This window comes from Phocoena phocoena, chromosome 1, assembly GCF_963924675.1.
Source record: "Phocoena phocoena chromosome 1, mPhoPho1.1, whole genome shotgun sequence".
Classification (NCBI taxonomy): domain Eukaryota; kingdom Metazoa; phylum Chordata; class Mammalia; order Artiodactyla; family Phocoenidae; genus Phocoena; species Phocoena phocoena.
The window spans coordinates 64,820,453-64,833,337 of record NC_089219.1 but is presented as its reverse complement, the minus strand read 5'-3'; the positions used below and the strand labels follow the sequence as shown (position 1 = coordinate 64,833,337).

General features: G+C 38.1%; 1 protein-coding gene across 1 annotated transcript in view; it reads right to left on the bottom strand.

Moving 5' to 3' along the window:
• The window catches only part of TNNI3K (TNNI3 interacting kinase), a 282,005-nt gene that overhangs the window by 174,281 nt on the left and 94,839 nt on the right, over positions 1–12,885 (bottom strand). Inside the window, exons 10-11 of the mRNA XM_065895777.1 lie at positions 11,937–12,031; positions 11,196–11,345 (exon numbers count right to left, since the gene is read on the bottom strand). Of these exons, the coding sequence (XP_065751849.1) occupies positions 11,196–11,345; positions 11,937–12,031 (245 nt within the window). The remainder of the gene's footprint in view (positions 1–11,195; positions 11,346–11,936; positions 12,032–12,885) is intronic.

The window sequence follows — 12,885 nt, the reverse complement described above, 5'->3', positions numbered from 1 at the left end:
TTCTTATCATCCATAGCTTTCTATTCATGACTGGCAGATCTATGATTTTCTCAAATCATAGACACAGGTTATGATGAAATAATGGGGAACCAATCCCATCAATACTCTTTCTTTGGACTCTCATGTGCTCACAATCAGGGAGACCTCAAAACATGAAAGACATAAGCCAACAGGTAAATTTCTAAAGGAAGAGCCTACTAGTCAGAAGGAAAAGAGAATGAAAAGAGCCCCAAATGAGAGAAAGCATGACATGTTCAGAAAATGAAAGATGGCCAGTGTGGCTGGAGCATCGCAAGCAAGGATGAGTGGTACCAGGCTTGGCTGGAGAAGTCGGTGAGTGCACATCATGTGGGGTAGTGCGTCTCACATGTTATCATATGAGAATCACCTGGAGTGCATGTTAAACTACAGATTCCTGAGCCCTACTCTCAGAGATCCTGATTGAAACCTGTAGTGGGACCTGAGAGTTGCTTTTCTCACAAAGTCCCAGATGATGTTGATCAGCAGTCCACACTTTGGTATTATTGATGTGGAGCTTTATAGCTTTATAGGTTAGGATAAGGAGTTTGTGTTTTAATGCAGATGAGATGGGGGACTACTAGAGGATTTTAATTAATTGAAGGACATGGTTTGTCTTTACTTTTCAAACATATCCTTGTTTACAGATTACAACTGATGATGCATCTTCATAAGGCTGTTGTAAAGACTAAGTGAGATTATATATGTAATATGCCTAACAGTTCTAACACATAAATATGCCTTTTGGATATTTTCACTGCTTTCTTACTTCACTATTTTGCCTCAAGAATTGTAAATGAACTTGGAAACTTGTTTTCGGAACTTCAGATAAATTTTCTAAATACCAATATATTCAATTTTTGTTGCTGCCATTGTTAATTACCACAAATCTAGCGGCCTAAACAATTCAACTTTGTTATCTTATAGTCCTGGAGGTCAGAGTCCGACACGGTTCTCACTGGGCTAAAATCAAGGTGTTGGCAGGGCTGCATTCCTCCTAGAGGAACATCAGTTTCCTTGCCTTTTCCAGCTTCTAGAGGCCACCAACATTTCTTGGCTTGCGGCCCCCTTTCTATATCTTCAAAGCCATCAACAGCTGGCCTGAGTCCTTCTCACATCGTATCACTCCGGCTTCTGTTTCTGCTTCCATATTTAAGGACCCCTGTCATTACATTGGGCCCACCTGGAAAATCCAGGATATTTTCTCTCTCAAAGTCAGCTAGTCATCAGCCTTCATTCCATCTGCAATCCTAATTCCCTTTGCTATTTGCCATGTAAGGCAGCATACTCACAGGTTCCAGGGAATAGGACCTGGACATCTTTGGGGGCCATTGCTCTGCCTACCACCTTTAGTTGTGATGAAAATCAAATCTCAGTGTGCTTTGTTTGCATGTTGGTGCAGTTTTTCTTTCTTCCCCATTGCTAATGGCCATTAATGGCCATTTGAGCCTAAGGATAAATTAGCACCACCACCAAGAATTTCCTCTGGAATTAAAACACCCCTTCATCTGTCCCCTTGTTAGATTCTTAGGTTCTAAGGTTTTATCTGCTCCTATCCACACTGTCTGATCCTACTTTAACAGGACCTGTGGTGCTTTTGGAGTTTTTATTTTACTTAATTTGATCTTTAAGTGTTTGGGACCAGGAAAAACAAATCAAAAACAAGCTTTTTTTTTTCTTATTTCTGTTTTTCCTAGGACAGGCTCCTTTGGGGAAAGAAAACAACCCAAATCACAAGCATTTACCCAAGTACAACAAAGCTTAATTCACAGATCCCACCTCCTCACCTGTCTCAGCCCCTCTGCTGGACTGACTGTGGCTGACAGCCGAGAGGGCCTCCTGCTTTCCCTAGTGAAGCAGAAAGCCACATCTTGAATCCTGAAGGCCTGTGTGAGTCAGTGATCACACCCTTGATGTTACCTTTCATCTCAACAGCCCTCTTGGCTCCACTTGCTCTGAGCAGTTTTAATTTCCTGCCAGCGCAGTGGTACAATTTGCTGGCATTTTCTTTAGGATGCTTTTCATCAAGAGCCTAATGAGTGCCTGAGTTCTGGCTGATGATAAGCATGAGGCTGCCAGGGAAATGCCAAGAGGCCCCGTTGGCTCTGGAAGGCATCTCCGCCTGATTTCCCACCTCCCGCTAACTGCGGGCTGAAGCACACATGTATGGGAAATTCTCCTCTGCTCTCACTGCACTGACAAACTACAAGTGTATGCAAAGAAACCTGAAAACCACTAGGACCCAGCTCCCTGATACTTGGCTATGAGGGGTTAAGCAGAAAAATGCCTTGATGGAACTCACTAAATGGACTTGTAAGCCAAACTCCTGATAATGGATATACCCAGATAACCAAGGCACACTAATGGAACATGTCCAGAGATAATCGAAGTCCCACTAATTAAATAAAATGTTTTCCCATATCTAAGAATGTACTATCTACATCCAAGTATTTTACCCAAATAGGAGGTTGCTATGATATTAGCCTAATGCAGTTAGAATAATGATTTGTACTTTCAGAGTATTATTCATTAGTGCTCCCAAGGGTTTTGGCAAATGGGACTCTCCTGCTGGCTTGAAGTGCCTTTCATTTCCTGCTCCCTACTCTTCCAGTCTCGTCTATATTCTCGAAATGCCATGCTTCCCCTTTCATTTGTCTTTTTCTTATGTTCCTTTACTCCTTACATTTGGAGTGATTTTCCCCACCCCACCCCCCAAACTTTCTGAATAGCTCTTTATTTTAAAACCTAGGTTGTTCTTTAAGGCTACAAGTCCATCCAAAGGGCTGTTACATGGAGAATTTAGTATCTACATCACGGGCATGTATACAACAGAGGATTCCTAATTATTCAAGAAGAAAAAGTACAAATTTTATTATTTCCCTATAAGGTTGTCTCTCAGTCTCCACCATTTCATCTTAGAAACAATGAATGCTGTTCATCGCTATGAGAAATTATTTTAAGAACATAGAAGAAAGCTTGCTACGAAAATCATTTTAAGAACTAAATCTGAAGATTAATGGTGAATGACACCAGTACTAAGACCTTTGTGACTCTGACACCCTGTGGGTCTGAGATTAAGTAGAAAACATGGAGATTTGATCTTAATTACGGAAGCCAAGAAATTCTTATTGATCTCGTATGTACCACATGCCTAGGTCACCAAAGGAGCAGTCTGGGCCATTTTTTTTTTTTTTTTTTTTGCAGTACGCGGGCCTCTCACTGTTGTGGCCTCTCCCGTTGCAGAGCACAGGCTCCGGACGCGCAGGCTCAGCGGCCATGGCTCACGGGCCCAGCCGCTCCGCGGCATGTGGGATCTTCCCGGACCGGGGCACGAACCTGTGTCCCCTGCATCGGCAGGCGGACTCTCAACCACTGTGCCACCAGGGAAGCCCTGGGCCATTCTTTACATGTGCCTCAAAAAATAAAACTCTCACAGCAATGATATTGATGAGACTTTGCTCAATATTTTACTATCCCCCTTTCCCATCATGTTAAAAATGCACTTTCCAGAAACATTGAAAAGTGAGATCAGAGGATGGCCTCTGATGTTTGCACTTCTATGGCTCATTTTCCTCCTGACAGTACAGGTCCCATTCACTGACAATTAAATCAGAGGCAACAAATATTCCAGACTTGCTACATCTTCTCATGACTTAAATCTGAAAGATATTTTACTTTGATATCACAAGAAAGAGAACACACTCCCTGCTTCCTCCATGATTCTTATCCCTTAATCACCAGGCCCAGACAAGAATGTCACCAGTCCTCCTTCATCTTGAGATAAGAATCCACAAGGATGAATGCTTTCGCCAAAAGGACATTATATACAAACCAAGCCATTTAACATTCCTCTTTTCTCCTTTTCTCCCTTCCTATTTTGCCTTTATTTTCCCTTCCCTTTCCTTCCACAAATATTTATTGAGTGTCCATGAGAGACCAGCTCAAACAACATCTTCCCAGGGAAGCCCTCTGTGACTTTTCCATTTTAGTGTCCTTGAACTTTTTACTTACCATCTTTGTACTTTTTACTTTACTTTTTACTTACTTTTTATTTTATTCATAGCTCTTATTATTATCTGATAGTTTCCATTTGTTATCTTGCTCATGACCTGTGTTTTCTGTTAGAAATGCAAACTTTTTAAGCGCAGGGGGATATTGTCTGTTTCACTCACTGTTTTACCTCAGTTCCTAGTATACTGTCTAGAACATATTAAGTTTATAACACTCTTTTTGAATGAATGAATGAATGGTACAAAGTACGAGAGTGTAATGTTGAAACAGAAATGCTCTTTACTGTTGTAATGAATGTTGTGTAGTAGAAAAGAAAAAATATATATAAATGTTCACTCAAAATTGTATTTGGCCAAGCTTTAGGAAGGAAAGGTAGAGGATGCTGTGAATGTGCATAACGATGCTGTTTTACAATAGGCTGGAGGGGTCAGGGAAGGGTTCCTTGAGGAACTGTCCTTTAAGCTGAACTTGAAAGAGAAGCATGAGTTGATTAAGCAAAAAAGGAAAATAAAAGAATTCTAGTCAGAGTAAAACATTTTGCAGTTCCAATGAATAGAAAGAGGAGCTGTATTTAGAATATTCTTTAAAATCTTCTGTCTATTAATTTGAGTATTAGGATTGTTCAGTTAATAAAAAACCTATGATATTTCAAAAATCCCTACAGAGAAAACAGAATAGCGGTAATTAGTATTCTTGAAAAGATCAACTGTATTATGACTGATCAGATGCCATTTAGTGAGACGTGGAATAGAATGTTATGACTGAAATATCTGCTCCTTTTCTATTTCACTTCAACAAATGTGTATTGAGCAGCTATTAGGAATCAGCCATTGAACTACGTTTTTGGAAGATCAAGATTAACAGCCCAAATGTTTGTTCTCAAAAAGTTTAGGGGGAGAGAGTTTCAACATGAGATAGAAATGTGCGTATGGCACAATAAAACATCAAGAAAGGATGGGTGTATTAGGCTGGAATGTCAGGGGAGACTTTCTGGAAGAGAGGATCCATAAACTGAGCCTTGAAGGTTAAATACAATTAAGAAATTTAAGAAGTGAAGTCAGGTAGGCAGGGTGGGAGGGTGTAGAGAAAGAGAGGACTGCTTGAGAAAAGACTTGGAAGCATGGAATAACATGATATGCATAGAGGAGCGAGTAGTTTTGCATAACTACCATGTAAACAGATGCTGGCTTAACAGGGTTGTTGTGTAGATTTGATGGGATAATGTGATGTAGAATGTGCTTGGCATAGAGTGAAACCCTAGTGAATGGTAGGGATCTAGTGAATGTGATGACGATTGCAGCATGTGGGGTCACTCATGTGCCAGGAGGGACTGGATATGAGGTTTGAGAGGTAAGAAGGGCACAGGTATGCCACGATAATAAACGGAGACTTTTTTTTCCTAAGGTGATAGTGTGTCAGTGAGGGATTTTAAGCTGGGAATGATATGGTCCTATTTACAGCTTGGATACATCTTTCAGACTACAGTTAGAAAATGGAATCAAAAGATGCCGAAGACAAAAAATAAGTAGTTATGAGACTATTAAAGTGGATCAGGAGAAGGAGGATAAGGTTATGGATTAAAACAGTGACAATAAAAAAAAAAGGATGGATTCAAAATGTAAGTATGAAGTAAAATAAAAAGACTTTTTGATTGAATGGATATGGGGGAATGGAGGTTGAGAGAGAAAAAGTAGTCAAGCATCAGTCCAGATTTTTGACTCAGGTGCTAAGTGAACGGCAATGCCGTTAAATGACATAATGAATAAGGGATATGGTAGAAGAACCTGACTGATGAGGACAAAAAAGATATTAAGTTCAACTTTGGACTTGTTGAGTTTTAATTGCTCCTCAGGTATCCAAGTAAAGGGATGCAGCACGTCAGATGGTGTGATGTTTTGAAAACGTGGCCACAGAATCTTTGATACTTCTCCATGACTGAGGAGGAAACCCCTGCTGTAGTAACGAGACTTGCAAATTTGTACTAAAATTTTAAAATATTATGTTATATATTTGCACGCAACTATACATATTAGAACAATGATTTTAAATTGCTTAATATTTTGATTAGTGATTTTCAAAACCTCTTTGATCTTGCTGTAGTCCTTAAATTTTAAGTTTTAAATGAATGGTATTACTTAAGTCATAAACAAGAAATATATATACAACCAAATAACACTAGCTTTTATATATTCCGGGTTTGTCTAGTGGTGTTTGGCAGGGATAAAATGCTTCATTAGGAGGTTTAAAGAAAATGACCATTATCCTAATATGTCAATGTCATATTTCTTACTGGACACTAAAGCATGTTGTAAATGAGGAAAGACTGTAAGATTTGGAAGCTTTGGGGAGCATGATTGTATCTCTGCTATCCACTTAATAACAACAGATACCACTATTTTTATTGAGAATCTGTGATCCAGACATTTACATCTTATCCCTAACCCTCAGCAGAATTCTTAAAGTGGTTATTAATTTACTCATTTTAAATTTGAAGATGAAGGCTCAGTTAAATAACTTGCCCAAGGTCATTAAGTAATAAGTATGGGATTTGGACTTAGATCTATCTGATTCTGAGTGAGGTGGTAAGCAGTTGAACTGTGCAATGAGACAGACCTCTGTTTGGTATCAGCTCTCCACCTAAGAGCTGTGTGGTTCGAGCTAGTGTGACAACACCTCCAAGTCTCAAACATTTTATCTGTAATACAAAGGTAATACCAATTTAAAGGGTTATTTTGATAATTAAATTATATACATATTATGTATGCATATGTAATAAGTGATTAATCAATGTAAGTTCTCCTCTGCTGTTTGTATTAATGTTTGTAGCTTCTTACACAGTTATTATGTCTCAAAATTTTTTGTGTTATCCCCCATAAGAGTAAAAGTTCTTCCTATTCTAATGAGAGTTGGTATTATTTTATTTATTTATTTTTTAAAAGATAGAGTTAACTAAACATGTAGAAAGGTAACCAGTAGACACAAAATTGCACATAGATTTTAAAATGCCATCTAAATCTTTTGTTTATTCCTTCCTCTATCCCAACCCAATCCACCCTAGCACACTAAACTATGTTCATTAAACTAAGTAAACTCCAAAGAAGTAAGAATTCAATATAGAAGAAGCTTGGGAGTTTATAATCCATGGATGAAGAGTTATCAAAATATTTAATGATGCCACTTCTTCTTCCTTCTACTCCTCCCTCACCCTTATCTCTTAGTTATTTTTTACTGGCTGAAAGCTGTAGAAACTCACAACTGTAAGACTTCATTACTTTTAGAGAATACACTATGGTACATTTACTATAAATAATTCACACCACACTACACTTGTCAAAAGGAATGAACAAAGTATATATCATGGTACAGGAACCTTGATTTTTATTGTTTTTGCTCACTTACTCACTAATTCTCCAACTGCAGATCCCTGTCACTGTGAATTAGAGTAGTTCTGCTGTATACAAATATTGTATTCTGGGTAATTAGATATTGGGATAGGAGCCTCTGTAAATTACTTTAACTGGTGTCAGTACTGAAGCAAATAAGTTTTAGTTCTGTTTCTAGTTTGGGTTATTTTCTGACCCTAAACAGCCTGACATAAAGGAGTGCTTTTCTTTGTCAAAGGCAGCCTTTTCAAATCTAACTGCCAGACACACTATTGAGCTATGTGCTCAATTCTAATTGGCTGAGATCTTTTCAATTCAGCAGTTTCATCTTTAATGCAATGGATGTAAGATTATGTGTAGGTCTTTTCAATGGGTTTTCCCTACTGGTGATTAGGGCAGAGGATTTGAACATAAGCAGGCTGCTGGCTATTTCTTCTGGCTAATTTAAATTGATTCATAGAAGTCCTTTGTACCCAAGGGAAAGAGCAGAACAAATCCAAGTGAGTGAGACAGCTATGGCTACTCTCAGATGGAACGGTAGAAAAGAAGAGGGAGGACAGACTGGGGAAAGGAAACATTCTAAGTATTATAAAATTGGAGCTCTGAGCAATCTGGCAGTGAAATATTGAAACTTAAACCAGTAGGCTTCTGGTTACTGGTTAGAACCAAGGTCACCAGGAAAATTATTTCTAAGATTGATTTTGATATCTTTAGGTTAAAAGGGCTATGTAAATGGAAAATATTTTTCATACCTGATCCCACAGGGAGCCATAGTGAGTAAACTCTTTTCTAAAAATATTCCAAAAGATAGTAGGTAATTCTTTTCAGAACTCCAACGCACCTCTGAATGTGCTATAACAGAATAGCAGAGAGGGTCAGCTAAAATTTTTGTCTGGGACAGATGAAAAATTTGCCTTCTAACCATTCAGAGATGAGTGCTGTTGAGAAAGCCTCCTAGTTCTAGCTTAAGAGGGTAGACTAAGATGAGCTATTCAAACTGGGCACATTCAAAAGTATTCCTTTTTAAATAGACAGACCCTGGTTATGAAGTCTCTTCTGAGTTTTCTAAGGACTGGATAGGGTACAGGGCAAGCCATGATGGGGCCACTTTTACATCATCTCTATTCCACAAAGAAAGAACTCCAAGTGAAGTTTTAGTGCTTTTTCAACTCCATCTCCAAGTTGCTCAAGAAAATCCTTGGTACGCCATATCAATTAATTTGGTGACTCCCTCTCTGAAGGAGAAAGCAAAGCCAAAGAAAACAGGGACAGTGCACTGCTGACAGTATTTTAACAAGGCCATTTCAATCTTCCCTGAACACATGAAAACAATGCAACGTTTCTCTAGCAAGAGAAAATAGCAACAAATTTATTTTGTTGGTTTAACTTGCTCTGCCCTAGAACATATGCAAAACATCCATCTGTCTCCTGAGTAGTAACATTCAATTTGTTAAAATTCATAGTAATAATGAAATGCAACACTGATGCCTGGCACATTAGTTGAACAAATAAGGTGACAAGTATGGCATATATTGCAGAGACCAGTGGGTAAGTCCTCTAAGCTAAAGGATTTTTATTGTTGTCCTTTGGTAGGACATCTTAGGAGCTTACACAATGATTCACTGTTTTATAAAGTGTGGAATTCCACAAAAAAATAAAAGTAAAGCCAGTTTTCAACCATTACTCTCAATCAAGTAAAAACAAACAAAGCCAAACCCTGTGAAGAGATAAGCTGCAGCAGCTCCTTCTGAGCTGTCTTCCGGAAGACTAATGACTTGTAAACAGTCTTTCTCTGAAACTCAAATTTATTGAGAGACACTGTCTGAGAATCACTGGAATAAATGCAAAATAACTAGAACTTAGTAAGGCCTCTCGAGGCTTCAGAATATGTAAGATTTTCCAACTGATATGCAAATATATAATTACCTGGACTTTCTTTTACACAAAGTAGAAGGCAGTTATACCTAACAGAAATGTATATAGTTATTCATCAAAAGACATGTACATGACATGTACACGTACAACAATAGTGTTCCTAATAGTCCCCAATTGAAAATTATCCAAATGTCCTGAAAAAGCAGAATGAATGAATTGTGATATAATTAAAAGCATAATACCATACAAGAATGAACAGTCTAGAGCTACCTGCAACAATATGGATGAATCTCACAAACTGTTGGTCAAAAGAGGCCAGACATAAAGATGTATATAGCATAGTGTTTCACTTATATTAAGTACAGAAAGAGGTAAAGCTAGTCTATGCCTCGAAAAGGCAGTGGTACCCTCTTCGGAGAGTGAGTGGAAGACAATGTAAGTAGGGCTTCTGGGTGCTGACCATGTTCAGTTTCTTCATCTGGACGCTGAGTGAGTTCAGTTTGTGAAAATTCATTGAGCTATAACGTGCAAGTACGCATGTCCGCACGCACGTGTGTGTTTATACAATACTCAAGTAAAAAGTAAAAAACATAACAGGCCTATATCTTAACTCATTCCTTGCTATTCTATGTCTGTTCACTTGTCTCTAGTAAAGTAACTCCTATATCATTTCCTTATAGCAGTCTTCAGACCTATATGTTTTTCTTTCTCCTTGTCTATATGCTTACAATAGCTCTCTATTTCTATCCATCAAACTTCATCTCTCTGTTCATTAATGGACTTCCATGTCCTATTTCAGGCAGAAAACCTTTTAGATCATCTTGGTAGCCTAAGAAATCTTCCAGTTTAGTAATTGCTGTTTTTAAGTACGGTTTTCTAAGATTCTAACATTTAAAAAGATAAGAATACTTCTTTACATACTTTAAACATCCTAATAAGACAATGCAGGCATCAAAGTCTGATATATTTTACAGTATTTAGTTGTAACTCTGATTTCAGTACTGTTCCATGTCACCTGAAAATTTACACTCTGTTGGAGTTTATGCGTTTATGTAGAGCTCTCTTAAGAGGTATAGTATATTGTAATAACAATGACAAAGATGCTATTTGACCTTCTAATTGTGTCTAGTTTCCTCTCCTTTAAAATGAAAAATTCACTATTAATAATCTTTATTTCTGGACTACTCCTATTACCACTGTTATTATTACTGAAATGCCAATTGTTAGGTATTTATTTTGTGCCAGCCACATTTATAAGCAATTTGCACATATTATCTAATTTAATCTTTACAATCTTATGAAGTTGTTATTGTCCTCATTTTTCAGATGAAAAACTAAAGCTTAGCAAGAATAAATAACCTGCCCAAGATCAAGCAACATGGTTTGATTTAAAACCAGGTGTTCTGTCCAAGCTTTCACCTCTTTGAGCTCAAATAAGTTTATACTTAAGCACTAAACATTGGTTGCCTTACTTTTTCTAGTGCAGGCATTGTTAGCAGAGTTAGATGTGACAAATACTCCCTTTCTTTCTTTGCATTAATTTCATTTTTAATAATTTGAATCCACATCAAAATTCTCCTATATAAGAGGTAAAGACTAGTTCTGCATCTACTCTAAGAAAGTAGCTATCATTACCTATCACAATTTTGTTTCTCCAGTATCTAGAAATGTGATATCTCCTTCTCCCTTCAAAATGCCAATACCAAGAATGTCTTCAGCTCATCTGCAGCCCAGGAGTTGCTTTCCCTATTGTACTCTTTGATCCCAGTCTCCAACGATTCAAATACAATCTCCAGAGGAAATGGGAGTATACAAGTCATGCAAGCAAAAGAGTTATTGAGGCACTGGCATAATCTGTGCACAGAGTTCAATGTTATCACTATAGAGGTGCAATGGTGAAAAATATACCTTTTTCATAAGCCCACATTAAACACGTCTGCTCATCTTTTTCACCACTAGACCTGCTTGGATCACAAGCTACCAGATTCATATCAGCTCCATTATCCAGTAAGAACTGAACCAGGTGAATGTGACCATGGTAGCAAGCAGAGTGCAATCCTATAATAGAATAAGAATGAAAGTGTGAAAGGAGAAAAGGGGAAAACTGAAACTCAATTTTCAAAAGGCAGTCACTACCACATAATAGGATTGTTGCCAGAGATATACAGCAAGGGTTGATTTCTTTGACAAAGAATTAATTCTGTCTTTGAGCAAACAAGACATAGTTTAGGAAAAGAAGTACCTAGTTGATCTATATAGACTACCTTTTGCTTAGCACAATTTCTAGTATTTCTCTATCCACTGTAATTACCAGAATAAATGTTAGCAACTTTGTACAAATCAAAGAACAAAGACCCCAAACAAGGGTTTTTTTTCAGCAGCAAGCCAAGGGCAAGGCAGTGGGATCAGTCTGTTCCTGGTGCACATCATAATGGGTGCATTGACTGTAGATACTTTAGCACAATAATGAAACTGAGCAAAGTCAGCCTGCTTTTGACTATCACCATGCACCATCAATTTAAATGATGTCATTGATAAAATATTCCCCCTCATTGGGGTTGACCACTCCCACACCCCTCCCCTCCCCCACCACTTTTCTTGAGCATTCACATGCATCAGAAACTGGTGATGTTCTCACCACAGTCTTACCTGTGTGCCCATCCCTTCCTTGGTGGTTGATGCTTATGACATTTTGATCAAGAAGAAATTTAACCAGGTCAATGCTCTTGCCATAGGTACAAGCACTGCAAAAATATAACACAGGGAAAATAGAAGGCTGAATGTATGTACTCCAAATTAATATGTTGAAGCCCTAACTCCCATAACCTTATAATGTGACTATAATTTAAAAGGTATAATTTACAGAGGTAATTAAGTGGAAATGGAATAATTAGGATGGACCCTCTCCAAATATGACTGGTGTCCTTATAAGAAGGGAATATTAGTATACAGATGACATGAACAGAGGGACAACCATGTAAAGACACAAAAAGAAGGTGGCTATCTGCAATACAAAGAGAAAGGCCTCGGAAGAAACCAAACCTGACACCTTGATCTTGGACTTCCAGCCTCTAGAATTGTGAGAAAATAAATTTCTGGTGCTCAAGCCACCCAGTCTGTAGTATTTAGTTATGGTAGCCCTAAAAAAATTAAAACAGTCCTGATTCACCCAGGCTATTCTAGATGCTGATGTTTATATAAGTGCCAAAAAGACAGATGAGAGAAGGAGGGAAAGAGAGAGGAGAAGGAGGTGATAAGAAAAAAAAAAGCACATAAAGCAATAAAATCCTAAGATTCTCAAATATGGGCCTTCAAGAAAGGAGCTGTGGGTTTCCCTGGTGGTGCAGTGGTTGAGAGTTCGCCTGCCAATGCAGGGGACACGGGTTCATTCCTAGGCCTGTGAGCCATGGCCACTGAGCCTGCGCGTCTGGAGCCTGTGCTCCGCAACGGGAGAGGCCCGCGTACCGCAAAAAAAAAAAAAAAAAAAAAAAAAAAGAAAGGAGCTGTATAAAATTTCTAGCATTTTCTTATTAAATATTTCCTATGATATTAATTCTTTTCTAGGCATTCTGCAGGGCAACTGAATGGAATGGGGGAA